The sequence below is a fragment of the Pimephales promelas genome, chromosome 16, assembly GCF_988280905.1.
Source record: "Pimephales promelas chromosome 16, fPimPro1.hap1.1, whole genome shotgun sequence".
Classification (NCBI taxonomy): Eukaryota; Metazoa; Chordata; class Actinopteri; order Cypriniformes; family Leuciscidae; genus Pimephales; species Pimephales promelas.
This window is the reverse complement of record NC_142784.1, coordinates 20,119,419-20,139,224: the sequence shown is the minus strand read 5'-3', so window position 1 is coordinate 20,139,224 and position 19,806 is coordinate 20,119,419. Positions and strand designations below refer to the sequence as shown.

The following is a 19,806-nucleotide window of genomic DNA, read 5'->3' as shown; positions in this document are numbered from 1 at the left end:
AAATGAATGGGAAATGTGAAAAAAACAACTAAATATTATTTTTTTCATGTGTCAAAAAAATAAAAAATAAAAAAATTTTCAAGCATAAATCTGAAAAATTTTACACAGAAATGAAGGCCTTGTACTAGAGCATAAATGCAATGTATCATAAAGAAATAATATTTCATATGCAAGCTAATGGTGTAGTTGAGGAATTGTGTGTGGTATATGGATACAAAAGTACTTTATATCTCCAAAAACACAGCATTAATGAATAGATGAGAAGTAAACAAACAAACAAAAAAAATGATATATTATTTGTATGATGAAAAATGTATATTTTTTGTACATGCAATCAATTGTTAGCGTCACATAGAACCTGAAGCCCAGAAATGTAAACAGGAAACAAAGACCATTTGAAGGTTAATGTTTATAAACTGCAAGACTAGTTCTGAATGTCTTTTTTATAAATTGCATAATGCAATGAATAATTAGACTAATAATCAGAACCATTCACTACTAGTTAAATAAAAATCTCACTTGCAAGATATTTTTAAAAAAAATTCTTGGAAAAATTAGACATCCAGTCAAATGACTACTGTCTCTTGCGTTTCTATTTAACCTGGAGTGGATACTAAGTACTGGAAAAGGTATAAGTAACCAAGTCTAAACTAGTAGTCTTCCTTGAATTACTTCTAGTCAGAAATAAATTATATTTGAACCAGAGACCCCCATAGAAAAATGTGCAGTGTTACCAGAAAAAATGAAATGGTTGCTTTAATTATTCTGGTGACTAATACTAGCTTGTAATTAGTGAAAGTGAAACAAACTAGTGATGGTTAAAGTGGTACAAGGTGTCAATTCTATACTGTACTCACCCTCACGTCGTTCCAAACCTTAATGACTGAACACAAGCAGATAATCTAATGAATATTCAGTTTGGTTAAGCCACAAACTCATCAGAGAGCAGTTTATCACCAAAATCAACCGTTTTTTGTTGACATTCTCAGGTAAGAATAAACAATCGGATACCACTCTTTAGGAATAAATGTTAAAACAACTTGCCATTTCATATGTTCAGGGCTGAGCTGCTCAGTGAACTGTAACATGCATGCAGATTGGTTTGCTCTAAAGGCATACAGTGACCTTGTTCTGTATAGAGCAGACTGTTCCTTCAGTGGACACAGATGATTTTTTTTCCACAAAACCAACAGGAATGACAATGAGATAAAGCTCAAATTATTATAAAAGTGGTAATCTTTATTTAAACCCAAACTACAGTGTACATGACAGATGCACAACATAGCTACAGGGTACAGACAAAATATGCCAGATTTATAAAAACACAACATACTACAAATGATTACGAAAAACAGATATTTTTAGATGGCAAGTCATTTATCTCATCTACAGACAGAAAGCACAAAATATGCTTTTCCGCAATGTGCACAATCAACCCAATGCCAGACAATTATGATGAAGCAAAAAACATGACATGCTTCAATTTACATTACTGCAAACAATAAAGAGTAAGTCTTGGTGACAAAACAGTACAAAAGCATTTGCTGGGGGCTTTTACTTTATATAGTTTCCATAAGTTGTTTGTACTATTATGCATACATGTCCTCACGATCAGCATTGTAGAGTTCACCTTCCTGCAAAGAAGCGAAGTTGAGGAAGTGAGATGGTCTGTGAACTTCATGGTAGAACTCTTTTGGGTTGGCCAACTGTAGGTCATACTTCATGTTAGGGTCATGGCGAACACCTAGAATGAGGGGGGTAAAGGATAGAAACACAGTGTCACATCTGCAAGGATTTCTTTAACAGGTTTAAATCACATAATTAAATAATATTAATAATTTAAAGCTATGCTCACCCATGAAGTTGTAGTTCCAGGAAACCTGGCCAGGCACCATGAAGAAGCCAAGGAAACGGTCAGATAAGAGCATCTGTACTCTTTCGTAGTGAGAAGGCAAGTAACCTTTTGGGTTATTACCCTTATCTGTGTTTTGCCTACCCCACTCATACCCACTAGGAGTCAGCTTGTATGCCGTCAGCGTGCAGGAACCAGGGGTAAAACTAGACAAGCAAAACCAAATGTTAAACACACAAAAGCAGTGTCAAATATTATAACCAGATAATCATTACACAGCCACAGTGTATTAGCTTGCTAAATGTGTACCTGCAAGTAATAATGATAGTCTTCTCGCCATCCCAGGATGGGTTGTCAGCCATGACCTTTGCGTGAGTGGTGACATCCTGAGGGGAAAGCTGGGGCGATTCATTGGGCTGTGTATGGATCCATCCAAGAGGTTCCATTTCCTATGAAAGATAAAGACGGCATTCAAACGGTTTGATACAGCCACGGAGAGCGTAGATGGCAGATAACACTCAACTAAAGACATATGCATGTGTGTAAAACACTGACCTTCAAGTACTCGTGTTGTGGCAGCTGGTTGGGCAGGTGAACCGTCTGATGCGTACCCCACTGTGGCACCATCACAATGCAACGGATCTCTTTTACCTGAGGGTTATCTGGAGGGCTGGTTCCATAGAGATAACCTGCAATCTATAGACAAAAAAAGGTTTAGGATACTTCTAAATGAACCAAAGGAAGAGGATCTAGAAGAGAAATCATGTTAAGGCAACATTTCATCTAACCTGAGCACGCAGATCTGAGATGCAGATGAACTTCTTCAGAACGTTCTTGGGCAGGATGTAAGTGTACCCAGTCTCTTTGATGTCATCCGATGATACGTAGATGTGGTTAGTACGTAAGTGCAAGTTGGCAGCAGAGATCGCCCTGTGACATCGGGAAAACAGTTCAACTCAATATAGCTGTTTTAACAACTAAAAAGACGAGAAAGATATGGAGAACTTTACACACCTAACTCTCCATTCAGTTTTGGAAGAGAAGGTCTGCGTCTCGTAGTTGCTGGTGGTGGAGGTGATGATCTCATCTCCGTGTTTGTTTACAGTGCGAGTCTGTGTGGCTGTCAGTTGAGACTGCTCCTTGGTCTGCTTCTCGATCTCAGCAATCTGTTGTCTCTGCTGGGATGGAGCCGAGATCTCCATACCCAGGATGATGTCCCTGATTTCAGACTGGGTCAAAGATGCCACATTCACACTGTGGAGGAGGAGGGAAAAAAGTTAAGATGCGAGAAGGATTTTTTTTTTTTTTCAGTTTGCACTCAGTATGCATTTGTCCCATAGCACTCACTTGTTCTTCTTGCCATAGTCAGCCAGGATGAGATCTTTGAGCTGCACCTCCACTTTGATCCACTCCTCATCAGTCAGAGTGGGCCAGATGTGGTGGGGCTCTGTGATGGTGGTCTTGTCAGGCTTCAGGATAACTTTAGCACGGTCATTGTTGACATGAAGTGCTCTCAGGATTAAGATCAAACGAGAGAAAGCCTAGGAAATAAAAACGTACAATGGTAAAAGACCTTATCTCGAGTAGTGTAATCCTCAGAAGCAAAAAATGATTAGGTCAAAATTATAATATAAGTGGTGGATTTACAGTGTAAGAGGAGATGGTCTTCAGCCAGTCATCATACAGATTGAACAGGACCATCTGAGGCTCTGTGGCCTTCAGAATGAGGTCTCCAAACTTCTCCACTTTCAGACATGCCTGGAATGGCAGCTGGAGTTCAGAGCCCTTGATTACAATGTTGGGGAAGTCCAGCAAGTGCACCTGAGAAAAACAGACAGCTGTTAATCTAAAAGTTAACATACAGATGTTAAATCAATTTCCAGAGCATTAACTCAATTAATTTGCGTTTCACAGTTTTAATGGGTGTTTCTAACCTCAAGAGGATCCAACATGCCCTTCCTGGTCACAATAATCTGTTTGGGCTGCTCTTCAACAGGCAGCGATCGGATCAGGGCAGCCACTTCTTCAGCAGTTTTCCACTTAGCCAGCTGTAAAAACAGAAAAAGTGCAACTAAGCAAAACCTAAAAACAATTGAGTGACTGCTTTGAGCAGAACACCGACTAATGACAAAAAAAAAAATAACTGCACGGAGACAAAACACAAGACTGACCTGTCCGAGACGCTTTTGTCCTGCCCATACAGAGGTGTGAATGATCTTCAGGAAAAGCTGTCCAGTTCTGGGGTTGAAGATGAAAATTGCCCCATTGATTGGTTTGGTGGTCAAGTTACCTTCAAATGTCTAAAAAATAGATAAAAAGTAAACAAATTAGACTTTTTAGCATACAACCCAAAATGATGACATTATGAACACCATAAGTGACATCTACATGATGTTAAATTCACTTGCCTTGTGGATGGTGACTCTGTACACATTGGTGTCATCCACAAACCAGATGATCTGGTTAGAGAAGAGCTCTCCATAGTTCTGGGAAGATAGGTAAGGCTCAGTGGGCTCTGAAGAGTAAAGTTGGAGACCCTTGCGGATTCGCTCTCTCAGCACATACAGAGCAGGGTTGGCCTTCATTATCTTCGCCATGGCCTGCTGGATCAGGGGCTTGGCTCCAGGGAACCAGTTTCCATAAGCACTGCAGAGAGAGAACAAATCAAATACTTTAAATGCTGCTTTTGCTGTTTTTGGGATGTGCAACAAAGTTGACATAAAGCCACCAACGCACTACAAAATACTGACCTGTGAAGGTTGTAAGCCAGATCAATGGCAATCAGCACTCCAGTGGGTGATGGGTAAATACTCATGTTGTCAGTGGTGTAGTCCAAGAACTTGGCCCTGGCATATCGCTCAATGTCATGGGAGTCGTAATCACCCCATCTGAGCTGAATGTCAATCCAGTACTTCTGTGTGGTGGTGCTGTCCATAACATCCCTATAGAAAGCAGCAAGAAAATATGATTAAGACATTTTCTATATGTTCATAGAATGGACTAGTTGTGACATTTATATTGATGCTTCCTCTTCATATCTTTGAACTCAACACTATTATGCTCAGTCACATACTTGGAGTCTGCTAGAAGCGAGGGACGTGAGACATTCCACTTGTAGGATGCAAACAACAGAATGTCAGCACAGGAGGAATTCATCTTGTAAGACTTCCTGGGATGGATTGTCTCTTTCTGGACAGTCTCGATCTCCAAAGCATCCAGCTCTTGGTCAAACACCTACAAAAACCCAACAGAAGCTTATTGATGGCACTCTTCAGCACAACTCTAAATGAGTCAATTGCAAATAAGTTCTGTCTAAAGTGTAAAACCACAGTCCTACTTACAATGTAATGTAGGTTCTCATTAAATAACCATGTATTATATTAACCTAAGGATGCACATCTCTTTACCTGACAGAGATCCATGACGACGCTCTCATGAATCTTCTGCCACAAGTGAGCTCTGAAGATCTGGATCAGAGAGATCTTGAGAGTCGGGATTTTACCATGCATGAAGATTCCAGTGAGGTCCAACTGCACCTGGAAACCCACATATACCTACAAGAACATCAAGAACATGAGTGAGTCTCAATAAAAAGGGGTGAAAAAAAAAAACAAACAGCTTTGAACACCTTTTTTCCCCCACCCCATTTCTAAATGCAGTTGCTTCTCATAGACTTACATTGGCTCTGTTGATTGTAGGAGACCACCACAAGGTGAATCGTCGGTTGGGAATCTGGTTCAGACCAGATCGCTGAGCATTGGTGAGTTTTTTCCATTTCATGGACTCTTCGAAACCACTAGCCTTCTCCCTATAGAAGATCAAGAAGATCATGTTAAATAAACTGTTCATTTTTTTTTTTTGCCAAAATTAACTAAATTGAAAGTTTCTGCTGAATTCACTGCATTTATCAAATTTTAAACCTGTTTATCAACATAAAAAGATCTTACCAGAAGAGACCCTCCCAGGTGGGGAAGTAGGTTCCCTTGAACAGAGTGTGCTCAAGAATGCCCTCCACCCCTCCAAGTGCCTGGATCATGTCCGTACGGTAGTTGTTCAAATTCCACAATTTTCCATCATGCCTTTGGTGAGTCCACCAGAATGGATTTTGCTTCAGAACCTGAAAACACAGTCAAAAATCTTTAAAACACCACAAAAATTCATCCGAATGGTGTGTGGCTTTACTGTTAATGTGCAATGTTTCCAAGACAAAAAGACTTTTACCTGGTACTGTTTGAAATCTGTTCTGACTCTCCAGCCCTTGTCATAAGCCAGTGTGTGTCTGTCCTTCTGGAAGAGGGTGTTGATACGTGGAATACCCCTGTCCCAGGAGTCCTCCAGATCTTCCAGTGTCAAACGTCTGAGGAGTATCAAATTAATATTAATAAGCTTGAATACATCAACATCAAAGTTTGGCTTTGGTTAAGAGGACAGTACCTGTTCTGAGCAATGGCCTCCTGACGCTTGAGGGCGTATTCGGCCCAAACTCTCTGAGAGTCAATGAACTCACTCTCCCATGGCTGGATGTAACGGTACAGATTAGGAATCAACTGATCCTCCTCGTGACTCATTCCAGAGCGGAAATGAGTGATTCCCACATCAGTCTGTTTGGACCACCTGAGAAAAAAACAGTAGAACTACACTCAAAAGCCTGAATCTGTGGTTGCATATTAATTTAAAGTTGTAACAGATCAAGGAAGCAGTAACAAAAACAGTTTTAGGACAACTTACCGAAGGTCAGACTGTGGGATTAGTACGTGTCCCATGGAAAGCATTCCCAGTCCACCCAACTCCTTAGGGGTGTAAAACACCACAGGAGGGAAACGGCTAGGCATTTTGGAGTTCAAACCAATCTTGATACGGGTTTGGATCTTATTCTCACACTTCACCAGCAGGTCCAGAAGCTCTTGAGTGTTGACCACAGCTTCACGGAAGTACGTCATCAGACCAATCAGAGCTGTGTTCCACTTATTCACAATCTAAGAAGAGCAACAATATGTAAAACCATATGCAAAAAGGGGAAATACAAGCATGTCAAATTAGTTCCCCAATACACATTACATGAGTTTGGATGTTTTTGCTTTTAAGGTTCAAGGCTCATACCTTAGTGAAGGTGGTTGAGCCAGAAGCCATAAGAATTTGTCGCACTCGGTTGTGGAACCTCTGCATGGACTCATCATCTACACGCAGGAAGCACTGTGCTGTCCTTTCCTTTGTCACCTAAAAACCAACATACAATTATCCACCATCGTTTCTGATGTGCCAACAATTAATTGAAAGATGATTTGTAATTCTACTCGCCTCATTCTGCAAATTCCAAACACCATCTTTGTGCGTAAACTCCTCATAACTAGTGCGGCACTTCGGGAGGATCCGACACTCAAAGCCACACATATTGAAAAGCAGGTTGGGGTTGTCCTTGCTGTACACGGACACAAAGCTGTTCTCCCACTGAATTGTGGTCACAGAACGAGGGAGGCGATTCTTGATGTCCCAGAACACAGCACGGCCCCTGTGCGATTATAAGGAAATCAACATGAATTTGTCTTTGATTTATGAAGGTGTTCAGAAGGACCAAAGTCTAGAGTGCTTACAAGTTCACATCATGTTTCATCAGTCTCATCCTAGCATCACGCGGCCAGCATTTCTTATTGTTGTAGCCCACAATGTTCTCATTGTTGGGATCCGGGTGCTCGGTCAGGTATCTCTGGATCAGATCTCTCGCCTCATCAGCAGAGAACCTACATACACAGCAATACCAGAATATCATAACATTTATAATACTTCAGAAAAAAGAAGAAGAAAAAAAACAACAACAACTCAACTGCATAACGAGACTTCCTTCCTCTGCACTACTAACCTGAAGAAGATGTGAATGCGGTCTATGTATCTGCAGTAAAGACGGATGGGGTGGGCACTCTCAGTGGCTGTGTCCTGGAAGCTGAGGAAGTCATTGGGCATCTGAGGAGGCCCAGCCATCTCACTTGCTCTGTGCAGACCCAGCACCAGCAGGTCCATCACCAACCCATAGTACTGCACGATGAAAGAGGCAAACTGCAGGCCACGGATAATACCATACGAGTTTGTGTGGTTCATGTCCTGCAAAGAGAAAATACAGATATCTAAAATCAAACCAAGCAGTGAATGGAAAGTTCTAATATGAACTTCTCAAAAGCATTAAGAGGGAAATATGAATTTTATCAATGGAATATATTGTGCTAAAAACAGACCTTATAGTTAATGACAACATTGTTTTTAGCCGTCATGTAATCGGCAATGTTGTGATCCACAATGAGACGCAGAAGCCTGTTCAACAATGTCAAGTCAATCTTCTCGTACATCTTCTCGTAGCGAGACTCCAGCATGACGTTACATTCACCCTCTGCTGTCTCCCACACATCCTGCAGGTTGTTGATTCCTGATGAAATTGATTAAGATTATTTTTTAATCAACCCTCATTTATCCAGTGAACAATATCTCTAGAATAACATTACAATAGTTTGATATCTTAAGATAACCAGTTACATTTAGAGGTTGACAGTATTTGCCAGTGTTTTAATTATTGGCATTAGCAGATGAGTTTCTGCATGCCCGATACATGAATGAGACTTTTAGTGAGGTGACTTTCATTTGATAACACCAGCACCTGAGCAGATATTATCAATTACTTAAATTATTAAATATGAAATGTATAAACAAAGATAGAAAGTAAACTGTACATAAAGTATTTAAGTGTGTAGGGTTCTGTTGTATTTGAAAAAACCCTTTTTCAAATACTGTCAACATTTCAGCTTTAAATCAGCCCTGCTGCTTTCTAAGATATTGGCATCGGCTATCAAAACATCCATACCGGTCGACCTCAGTAAATTGATCTCACCTTGGCACCATTTGTACACTAGCAGTGGAGGTGGCTCGGTGTCGGCTGGCTTGATCCAGGGAGGGAAAAGCCTGCGCTTGTCTGCTTCATACCACAGGTACTGATCCAGGTACGCGTCAGTGATCTTTTCCAGAGGTTCAACATCGTAAACCGGCACCAGATGACTGTAAAGGTCCATGAACTCAATGCCCACCTAGAGAGAAAATGAACCACTTCAGATGCAAGCTAGGACCAGTAATGGGCTTAGAGGACGCTTGTGGTTACATGAAGTGCATTTAAATGTTGCATGTGTGCAAACCTCTTTGAAGGCTCTCTGAGTGAGGAGGTGACGTTTGATTCTGGACAGAGCCTCATGAGGGTTGTCATAGGCCTGCTCAATCAGACCCAACTCTTCACGCTGTGACTGGTTCAGCCTTGACTTCACACTAATTAAAAGAAACAAAGCAAAGTCAGAAAAGATGCAATCTACACAAAACCAGCACATCCACACAGGTTGCTGTTATGGGACTGGCCTGACCTGTAAGCCTCCTTGAGTCTCTCCAAAGCCAGGATGAGAAGCTTAGTGTCATGTTTGTAGGAGAGAGGAGGGAAGGGGATCGGAGAGAACCGACGGCTCTCCAGCCAGTGCACTGTGGTGGTGTAGATGGCCACGGCCTCTTCAGCAGTGATGTAAGGCCCATCCTATAAGACAAAATATTAAATCACTCATCAATGTGTTCTTTCACAGTAATAGCAACCTGTTCCAGGACATTTTGTGTTACCCAAGAAATCTACCTTCAGGTAATTGTGCTGTCTCTCTTGCTCTGCCTTTAGGTAGAGTCGAGTGAGACGTCCCAGGTTCTTCTTGCACACAGTCTTATCCACAGTAGCTCCTCTTCTGATTCTCTCACGGTTGTAGTGGGCCGTGTTGGTCCACCAGTCAGCTTTGGCCTTCACGTAGCGGAGAATCATGTTCTCGATGGGGGTTGGAAGTCCAGGAACCTGAAACAAGAATAATGATCACTTAACGGTAAACTTTGAAATTAAATAACTTACCATTAATAGGCAACAACAAATGACCAAAGATGTACCTTCCAAGGGATGTTGGCCTTCCAGCACCTCCATGACTCGCTGAGATGCTGCAAGATGGTTCTAGCCTTGTTCTGCTTGATACCCTCAGGCATCATATCCAGGATGTCATGCATCACAGCAGCTCTCAGCTCAAGATCAAAGTGAGATTCCACACGCTGTTTGGTCACAGTCTTGGCTACACCCTTAGAGTGTCGACCTAAATGGCATTCCACAATAAATTAGTACTTGATAACTTGACTACATCTTTCTACATGCTTTTTGCATAGAAATAAAAGCTAATTTTACCCTCAAACTGCCTGGCCAGAAGATTGCCAAGCCACCGCTCCAGAAGAGGGGTTATGCCTCTCATAAAGAACAACCAGACTCTCCACCCTGGAGCCCAGAACCCACAGCCAGGACCTTTTCCAACTGGGCCCTAAAAAACATGTCACTTTAGATGCAAGGCATAGCACCAATCCAAACTTTGATTCAATCAACAAAATGATGTATTTATTTGCATTGAGTGTTACTCACTGTGTTGAAGCGGTAGTAGATGAGATGCTTCAGGTCTTTGCACATTCTGATCTGCCTCATGAGCTTGTACTTGTAGCGGTACATGCCAGTCAACTGACCGACATGGGCAAAAATGTACTGCAGTCCATCTGACAACTACAGGATAGACAGAAGACTTTAGTAATGAAAAAAATGAGACATTGGTACAGATTAGCTACACAGAAACCACTCATACCTGGAATGCGTCAACGTTTCCAAGCCTGTACTGCACATGACTGTCCACCACAAGCTTGCTCAAACGCAGAACCTCACGGCACAAGTGGAACGCGTTTCCAAATCTGGACTTCTTACGTTCCTTTGTTGTGAGGGTTTTCACAGGCTTCAAGTTGAAGTTGTAATCCAAGTGCAAGTAGTTGAGGTTCTTTCTGTGAATCAGAAGGTTCAGCATGTTGTAGCCCTGCCGGCACACCTGGAGACCGACTTCTACCCAGTCCAGCTTTGTAGACTGGAAGAATTTGGTGGCCTTGAAAGAACGGAACAGGTATCTAAAATAGATAGGAGAAAAGGTAAGGGAAAATCATCATTAAATGCATAAACACTTTTCAAGGAACAAGCTCTGGAATAGCAGCCTCACCTCTTTTTCTGTGCCTTAGGTGGTCTGTGTTTTAGAGCGTTTAGCACGTAGTACTTCAGGAGCTTCTGGTAAGACACACGCACCTTCACAGGTTGGCCTGCAGGACAGTGCTCACGATACCTGAAAGTGTTTGGCGAAAAAAGAGCCTCTATTCAGAAATTATAGCCTTCTTGTATGGTCTCAATACTCAAACCCTTCATGGCTTAGGGGCGAGTCACACAGAACACATTTTTGCATTTAATAACACAAGACACAGGGCAGAGAAAAAAACAATAGAAGGCTGAAAAATAAATGGAAAAGCAGCAAAGTTGAATACAAAAATGTATTGTGTGAAAACTCCCTTACAGTGTGCAAATGGGGTATACTGTATTATACAAACCAGTTTTTAATGAGAGGCACATCAATGGCCCGTCTGGTTCTTCCGGAGCGGAGATTGAATGGACGAGGTGCCCACAACAGTGCAATTCCATTAGCTGTGTTGTCAGTGTAGAGGGGCGTCTCCTTCAGGAATGGCTCTACATACTCAGGAAGTTCAAACTCCTCATCATCATCTGGCAATGGCTCTTGACTCTATGGAGAAAACACAAGCTTGCAATTGGTGTGGGAAGAAATATACATCCACAGTTTAATTAAACAGTTTAATTTCTGACCTTAACAGAGTGCCTATGAGAGATGGGGTTGATCAGAGGGTCAAAGTAGAAGGCAGGCAGATCAGGATCCTCAGTCTTGATGAACACCACGTTTGGTGTGTGGTACCTGGATGGACCAACAGATATCATTGGTTCAGCACAAGAATTTGTATAGAACAATAAAATCATAGGTATGATAATGTATCGTACCAGGTGAGGTGCACGTGATGTGGTAGGTTATTGTACAAGTAAGGGAATGCAATTTTGTATTCGGTCCTGATTGGCTGCCTGATGATGATCTTGTTGATGTCATTGAACTCATTCCAGTCTTCATCCCTGTAACCATAACAAGTTAGACTTCTGGAAAAAATAAAACAATCAATAACGCAACAGGATGGACAGTACATACTGGAGGTTAATGTCTCTGACAAGCGGCTCAAATTTGGGCCCCCCTGGAATGGCCATGTTCAAAGCTTTGGAGGTGAAGAAAGCCTTCAAGTCAAACAAGTAGAAGTAGTTTCCATCCACCAAGTCTGTCAGCAGCTGATTAGCCAATCGATACAGAGTGGACATCATCGGTAAAGTGAACTGCCAGCGTCTGTATGTGGTCCCATTCACATATCTGTGAAGGGAAAAGATAAATCATGAGCAAAAGAAACAAGCTAACCATATTTATGCAACCGTCACTAACACTCACTTTGTGGTATCTTTTAGAGGTTGATGCTCATACAACCAGTCTACAACAGAAGAATCCTCCTCATTGTCCAGCTCCATCTGGATTGCCTCCAGAGGCTCAACATCCAGGATGTTGTCTGCATAATCTAATGGAGGCTCTTCATCATCAAATGGAGGGAAACGCATGCGCTTGAAGTGACGTCTGTCTCTCTTCTCACGACGCATCATGATCCACATTGTGCTGGTGAAAAAAAAAAGACATTTTTTGAAGGGCTACATGATAATTCTATATAAAAAATGAAATTGCTGTATGAAAAAAGCTTTAAATGCTCTAAACAGTTTTCTGCTTAAATAAAAGCTTGATGGTTTATTGTTTGAAAATTAAGAAATGGTAATAGCCATACATATTAATGTATTTTTCTAAATATTGTTTTTATTTGACAGATTCAATGAAATAATCAATTATTACTACTATAATTATTAACAAGTACAACAAACCTTTAATTTTTTCTGAAAAATGAAAAATATTTTTTTCCCCACAGAACGTGAAGCCTAAGTTGCTGTCACCTACCCCCACTGAGCAATGTACACCGGCTCAATAACCCATGGGATTTCGTTTACAAAGGAAATGGCGCCTGTAATGTGGTAGAGCACAGGAACATCTCTGATCTGCTCCCAGGGCATGGGCATGTTCTCCAGCAGTTTGAGTACTGCATGGGGCATATATTTCAGTGCCCTACAAACAAAAAGCAACACAATGTTACTAATGAACATACATAACTGTCTGCCTAATAATGTTAGAAATGGGCTTACCCAAGGTAGACCCTCTTGTCGTGACGGAATTTCCTGTTCGTCATATCACCATGATCCCTGATGATTTTTCGCACATGCTCAGGTGGCATGTCCTCTTTCTGAGCATCCACAAAGCCAAACTTTCTTTTCTCCGAGTAGCGTTTGGCCTGAAGCTGCTGCCATTTCCGAGCTGCAACAAAGAAAAATGTCATTAAAACATTCCGATAACTTGAGCTACATCAACACAAATCTGGATACATTTAAAAACACACGGTTTCCTCTATGTTTTGGCCTTCTATCTACACTGAGACAACATTTTTGACATGCGAAACAGAGCTTTGTGAAGGATGGATTATTATATGGATGCATTATTAAGTAATGAGATATTGTGCTAATAAAAACAATTGTGCCAGAGCACTTTATTTAATCAGGTCTCTCGGTGACATCTCAGGGAGCTTTTATTGTGTTTTATGCATGTGCAGTAAGATGATTTCAGTATTTTCCAACGTTTCAGTGTGGACAAGAAACTTTTGAAAAACGCTAATATGGACAGTGAGTTGAAAATGAACTGCATGACCAAATGATGTGAGCTCACCTTTCTCTTGCAGTTTCTCCTCAGTCATGTAATCTGGTATTGGAGCAACAGCAGGAGGAGGTGGAGGAACACCTGGAGGCATTGTTCCAGGAACACCTCTGTAGGGGAACGCAGCTGCCATGGCAGCGTCTACTGGAAGGAAGAACAGTAATCCACAAAGTATATGAGGTCAGACTTCAAAACATGCGTACAGAAACACGTTAAAGATTATTGCACTAACACGGCACTACGAAAAGAAGAACCACAACAGCGTTGCTGACTCCCCAGTAGAAAATAGTGAAATAAAAAAAGGCAAATTTGTCGTTTAGAAAAGAAACCTAAAGTTTAAAATGCATAAGTTGGGCCAACCACTTTCAAACAAAATACCTAAACCACATCAGAGCACTTAGCCGACTAACTTGACCATGGCGCCTGAATTGTTTTCCTATCGTAAAGAAACTATTACAAGCCTATTACTGATTAAATACAACCGACATATAACGTTACACCTTTCAGGTTAGACATTTTGCAGCTCAAATAAAAATATGTATAATTCTTATTTATGGATGCGCAATACTTTTCGTGTTGTCGCCTCAATAAAGCAGGAGTTAGCATGTTAGCTTAGCTTCCCGTATACTATTCAAACAAACTGTTTCCGCAAGCAAGCATTGCCAGAGATAAAGTCATACTTTTTAAAATAAAAATCAATTAAATAAAAAGTAGCGTGCGCAAGTGTAAATCAAAATAGCTTACTGTTAAAAGCAGTTTCTCGCCAATGAATGTAGTTGTGTGCTTGGTTTGTGCTCAACAGAATGGCGTACCATGCACGTTGTGCGTATGGTCTTTCGATTCACGAATGCGTTTTACGTATCTGGAAGATCCTACCTCAGCGGAAATGGTGTATTTGCGAAACCGAACGTAAGAAAATGCGTAGGGCCCAACTTCCGGATATGACGATGACACCGGATATGAAAAGTGCTCTTTTTGTCCTTTTCATGTCTGTTGTTTTCTATGGTTATTTTAGTTCATTCATAGTTGTAAACTGGTGAGATTGTTTGAATTAGTGTTAATGATCTGAATGAAATGCATTATTATAAGAAAATGATTTTCTATTGAAATAATATTAATGTATTATATAAGGTAACGTTATATAACCACTACATTGGCAGGAAATATTATGTTATGTATTACAGTGTTTCTACACTTTAAGACTATTTATTTCCACAAAATATTTCCTTTCAATTTTTTTTTTCCTTTTTAGCATTTTACAGTTTGTACCACATATGAATACAACGACAGAGTCACTTGGCCTAATATTTTTCTCAAAATGACTGGCCCTCCCCCAGCATTTTAAAAGTATACATTCCCAAGGATATAAAAAGTACTAACGGCTTAAACTTAAATTAATTCACTCTGACTGAAACTAAAATTAATTTACAGTTCCGCAAAACACATTTTACAGAAACAAGTTTTAAACCCTAAACAGGCTAAACATTTTCATTTACAGGCCCACAAATGCACACACAACAATGCTTCTAATTGTAAGGACCAACATGGAATAATTTTGTGAAATGTATTCTATTTTGGTGCTGGAAACGCAACAAAACGCGCCAGCAGGTGGTGCTGATGCATTTGTTAGAAGGGATAGTTCACCCAAAAATGAAACTTCTGTCTTCATTTACATCATTTACTTTGATCCAAACCTGTATGAATTTCTTTCTTCTGCTGAGCACAAAAGATGATATTTAGAAGAATGTCAGTAACTAAACAGTTGATGTAGCCCCATTGACTTAGCCTAGAATATATAGTAGTACAGGCCCAAAATAGACATATGTTCAAATTTGCATGCAATTTGAGAAATACCATGTCCATATTTTAAGGGAACATAAAGTGTAAATGAGATATAACGAAATACGTAGTATCTATTCATATTACTGGTAAGATTTAGGAAAAGTAAAACATTTGAGAGGAATACTAAGTTGCTAAAGAATAGTTAGGACTGAGGAAATAGGATGTCATTGAAATATGTGCTGTTTCCTTTTTCCTCTAAAATAGTTGTTACCAGTTATATTCAAGAGTGCTATTCTAAATGGCCTGTTACATAACTATGGCAGTACTCTTTACCATGTCAAAACACCCATAGTTATCTTTGCCCTGCCCTTCACCCATTCTGCTACCACACCTCAAATGAGTTCACCATCATGTCCCTCTTTTACAAACAGGATCATTACTCCAGTCTCATAGTCTAAACCATCTGCATTTGATCTGTATTTGATTGCAATCTTTCATTCTGTCTGTCATTTCTCTTTGCTCTTATGCTGACCATCTGTTGTTTTTAGTGATCACAGCAGGCTATATGGAGGCAAGACAACTAAAGTCATTAAACTGTCAACAGATAATAAAAAAAAAACCCATCAAAAGAAGTCAGTTTTATGTAACTCACTAAATGCTATATTGAAAGAGATCCATGTCTTTATCCAAATTTAGATCGTAACATGGGATGCCAAGGCCACTCTTTCCTGTTGATGCCCAGAAATCATGAGTGTCTCAACTAATGTCACAGGTCAGAGGATGTGTGTCTCTGTCATTTCCCCTCCAATAAGCTATATTTTACAACATTGACACGTTTTTGGGGAATTTTATTCCGATGTAAAGGCCTTCATGTGTTCATTTAAAAACAGATTAAAATGAATTTAAAAATAACTTCCCAGCAAAAACGTTAGCCTATTGTTATTGTTATGGAAACCAATTTCTAATGTGACGTAACATTTTATTAAGGGGTGAACATTCCCAGAACATTATGTTAGCTAATTCATTATAAAAATCCATAAAGAAAGCATGTAAGATATTGTCAAGCCATGTTACATTCAACCCCCGAAACTCCATTCTCCATTCCCGTCAAAGCCAGGAGATATTTCCTTTAACTTGTCATCATCAAATTTCTGCTTGAAGTGTGTGCAGGGGAAATGGAGTAGGCTCCTCCGGTGTTTACCCTGGGAATGTCGAGGACAGGATGCTGAAGCCTAGAGGAAGCCCTGACGGCAGACTCTCAGCGCTCACAGCAGCTCAGAGTCAGGGAACGTATCATTATAGTGCACATCTGGCTGTGAGACGAGTCCTGGACTCCGCTTACACATCTATAACGACCTGCATTTACTCTGTTTGGCGGCGGGTAAATTCTACATCAGCCTGATTTGCTTCATCTTTCTCTGTATATAACTCTTCGTTTATGAATATCGTCCCTCATTCTTCTTTATCCAACAGAGAAGAAGCACCAGTGAGGGTTGAACCCCTCACAACAGTGGCTGCTAGAGAGGAAGGACACTCATAGAAAGTCAAAGAGACACATCATGATGGAGTTGAAGATCCAGCTCGTTCCCACGGGAGAAATCATACTGTCTCCAGGGAAAAATGGAGAGATTTACTGCCAAGGCTGCAATAAGGTATGTCGCTTTAGATCAAATCCTATGCTAAATGAATGTGTCAATCTAAGATAAGAACAGATAATCATTTTTAATTTGCATAAATAAATAAAGACATCTGCACCCAGCAATTTCTTAACAAATTGCTTATTGTGAATAATTGCTGTCAGGATATTCTGTGCTCAGCAAAGCATGCCATAGATTTGCATGCCCTAAAACCGAGGCTCATTAGAATTTTCCCTGCTGTGTAAGATCTCGATTTTCGGCATATGCTTGTTTATAATAAAAGCAACAGTTGCAAGTGATTGCAATAAATGCATGGTGTTCAGACTGTGATAACCCTTTCGAAAAAATAACAAACTACCTTTCTGTTTTCTACAACACTCAATGATTATGAACTAAAGATGCAGCAATACATAGCTGTTTGTAGTTAATATTAAGGTTTTGGTTTTTGAGGAATAGGTCTGGATTGCTCCATCAAGGAATGTGAGGTTTACACTAAAACCTGTCTGTGCGCAACGAAAATGACCATTAACTCTGACATAAGGTTGAATGTTTCTTATGGATTGCAAAAATGTACCTAGTTTGTTTGGCTCAAATATGCTTTGTTTTCCTTTCTACTTTGTTTGAAAATCATTCTTTTGACTTGTTTTGTTCTGTTCTGTTTCTTTCGTTATGGTTCATTTGGTCTAGTGGTCATGCTGGAATCTAGCTGATAAGAATATATTTTGCACATATTTTGTTAAGAAAAAAACTTTTCTAATTGGAGAACCACTTAAAAACTATTAATTTAAAAGCGGTTGGAATGGAATGCTACTTTGGGGAGGAAATGACACGTTCAAATTCCGGAACGGCATACTTTTCCTGACTTTCTGGCAAGGTCATGTCACCCTTGCTGGGTGTGTTTAAGTATGAGTGGGTCTGAGTGGGAAAAAGAGAGGGAGAGACATTAATAAGAAGAAAAAAAACACTGTACTAGGGTGTAACGATATCCTCATGTCACGATTCGATACATATCATGATACTGAACTCATGATGCGATATTATTGCGATACTCCAAGACATGATATTGTGGGTGTAAATGAATAGGTTTGATCTTGGCACCCACATTGCATTATTCTACATTTTATTCAACATTATATAGTAGTTTAATGTATTACTGACAAAAAAAAAAAAAAACCTCTAAAAAACTTGTATTTTTTTTCTCACATAGTAATTTTCATTTTGGGTGAACTATCCACGATACATATTGTTGCAGTTTTGTATTGCGATATATTGTAACACAATATATTGTTACACTCCTACTATTATTAAATAACTGATGAAGGAAGGAACAATAAGTGTAATCCCTATTTCCACCTGACTGGTGACACACCCTTTAGTACAGCCCGTCTGTCCAACCTTGCCTTGTAAACAGGATACAACCTTTCCTCTCGGTTCAGCTGGTCGGCACAAATGTGCTTAATGTCAGTCCAGGGTTTGGTGGTCTGAAATTTGAAGAGCACAATGGCAGAATCAATCACTTCACCCTCTGGCTACAGCATGACACTGCACTTGACTTGGATTAGCAGGCGTGAGGTCACCTTGACATGGGGGTGTTTTGTTTCAGCAGTGTTTATTGATATGGTGGAATGTTTACGGCTTTCCTTTCACAGGGAATGCGTTACATACTGTGTGTGTTGGTGTGTGTGAGAACTGAAAAACAGATGCTCAGAATAAATGGCTGCGATTCTGTACCTCATATCACATCAACTGGCTACTGGATGACATAATACAATAAAGACCAGTGCAATACAATCTCAGAAAAGGGTTGATTTGAGCACAATAATGCCAGAAGTAAAGCTCTTTAGTAAATGTGAATTTCAGTAGGCCCACTTTGCAATGAATGATAGGACTTTACAATGGGTTTGTCAATTTTTGCAATTATTATAACCTTTTTTGTATAAATAAACAAATAAATAAATCTAAATACAACATTACAATACAATATTTATCAAAGCTAAAGTTAAAAAGTAACATTTCAACTAAATGTTTGTTGTTTTCATCACTGAGGAAACTAAAACCTGAATCCATAAAGACCTTTTTTGTTACTTGAAATAAAATAAACATGAAATTGAAAATGAAAATGAAATAACACACAATATAGGCATATAAAAAATTATAAAAAGCTTGATGTACTAAAATAACTCAAACTCTAAAATGACAAAGAATAAAAACAATATAGACATTTAAAAAACATAACAAAATGACAAAAAACATAACAAAACGACTAAATCTTTAACTAAAATAAAATAAAATAAATATATAAATTAAGTCTGAATATTATAAATAGTACCTTAGTGAGAGGCTACTAACTGCAATCTAGACATCAAGGGCCTTCGAGAAAGACTGAAGACCTCATGTGGACATTCATGCTTTTTCTTCTGTGTTGTCAATAGAGGGTGATATAACGCCAGCGTGCTCTCAAGTAACGCATACTTTCTCTCAAGATTGATATATTTGTAAAAAAATATATATATTTATAGTTATTTTTGACAGAAATCACACATACAAACGACTCTATTCGTTCTGAATAAACACTTGTGCTTATTATTTTGAGGAAAGTAAGCAGCCGTAGCCTATACTGTTATTTCTGCTTATAGGCTATTTAAAATCATTATAATAATTATAATAATAATGTAAAAAAAAAATCAAGTCTTAATCGAAACGCCCTATTAATTTTGATTAAAAGCTCATAGTTTTACTGTGATGAAATAAGAGTTAAAGAAATATTTTATTAGTCGTGGGATTG

The 19,806-nt window shown here is 39.5% G+C and overlaps 2 protein-coding genes across 3 annotated transcripts in view; one reads left to right on the top strand and one right to left on the bottom strand.

The window, feature by feature from the left end:
• Positions 1-1,213: 1,213 nt before the first annotated feature.
• Positions 1,214-14,496, bottom strand: prpf8 (pre-mRNA processing factor 8). Of its 2 annotated transcripts, none has more exons than XM_039662386.2 (42): positions 14,347-14,496; positions 13,615-13,746; positions 13,041-13,209; positions 12,799-12,963; positions 12,250-12,468; positions 11,962-12,174; positions 11,763-11,888; positions 11,574-11,679; positions 11,303-11,493; positions 10,924-11,043; positions 10,525-10,834; positions 10,311-10,445; positions 10,083-10,212; positions 9,797-9,993; positions 9,501-9,707; positions 9,244-9,407; positions 9,025-9,151; positions 8,727-8,919; positions 8,080-8,267; positions 7,710-7,948; positions 7,444-7,590; positions 7,151-7,361; positions 6,953-7,069; positions 6,581-6,828; positions 6,287-6,466; positions 6,074-6,209; positions 5,800-5,969; positions 5,531-5,660; positions 5,260-5,406; positions 4,926-5,086; positions 4,603-4,794; positions 4,261-4,498; positions 4,024-4,152; positions 3,787-3,900; positions 3,500-3,673; positions 3,200-3,393; positions 2,867-3,106; positions 2,641-2,782; positions 2,408-2,548; positions 2,162-2,301; positions 1,856-2,058; positions 1,214-1,744 (listed from the first exon to the last, which is right to left on the bottom strand). In XM_039662386.2, the coding sequence occupies exons 2-42, from the start codon at positions 13,733-13,735 to the stop codon at positions 1,590-1,592; spliced, it is 7,029 nt and encodes a 2,342-aa protein (XP_039518320.1). In that variant the 5' UTR covers positions 13,736-13,746; positions 14,347-14,496; the 3' UTR covers positions 1,214-1,589. The 2 variants fall into 2 exon arrangements, with proteins under 2 accessions (XP_039518320.1, XP_039518328.1); XM_039662394.2 differs by having other exon boundaries at positions 13,615-13,743; positions 14,347-14,473.
• Positions 14,497-16,671: 2,175 nt separating this feature from the next.
• The window catches only part of myo1cb (myosin Ic, paralog b), a 42,036-nt gene continuing 38,901 nt past the window's right edge, over positions 16,672-19,806 (top strand). The window contains exons 1-2 of the mRNA XM_089121192.1: positions 16,672-16,765; positions 16,858-17,036. Coding sequence (XP_088977318.1) covers positions 16,944-17,036 — 93 coding nt within the window. The 5' untranslated portion in view covers positions 16,672-16,765; positions 16,858-16,943. The remainder of the gene's footprint in view (positions 16,766-16,857; positions 17,037-19,806) is intronic.

Bases quoted from the DNA above. Each gene is read 5' to 3' on its own strand.
- prpf8 (XM_039662386.2), bottom strand. From the start codon at position 13,735: ATGGCAGCTGCGTTCCCCTACAGAGGTGTTCCTGGAACAATGCCTCCA. The intron at 11,889-11,961 runs GTATGTACTGTC...TTATGGTTACAG, and splicing joins GTCAGAGACATTAACCTCCA to GGATGAAGACTGGAATGAGT. The intron at 2,783-2,866 runs GTGTGTAAAGTT...CCGATGTCACAG, and splicing joins AAAACTGAATGGAGAGTTAG to GGCGATCTCTGCTGCCAACT.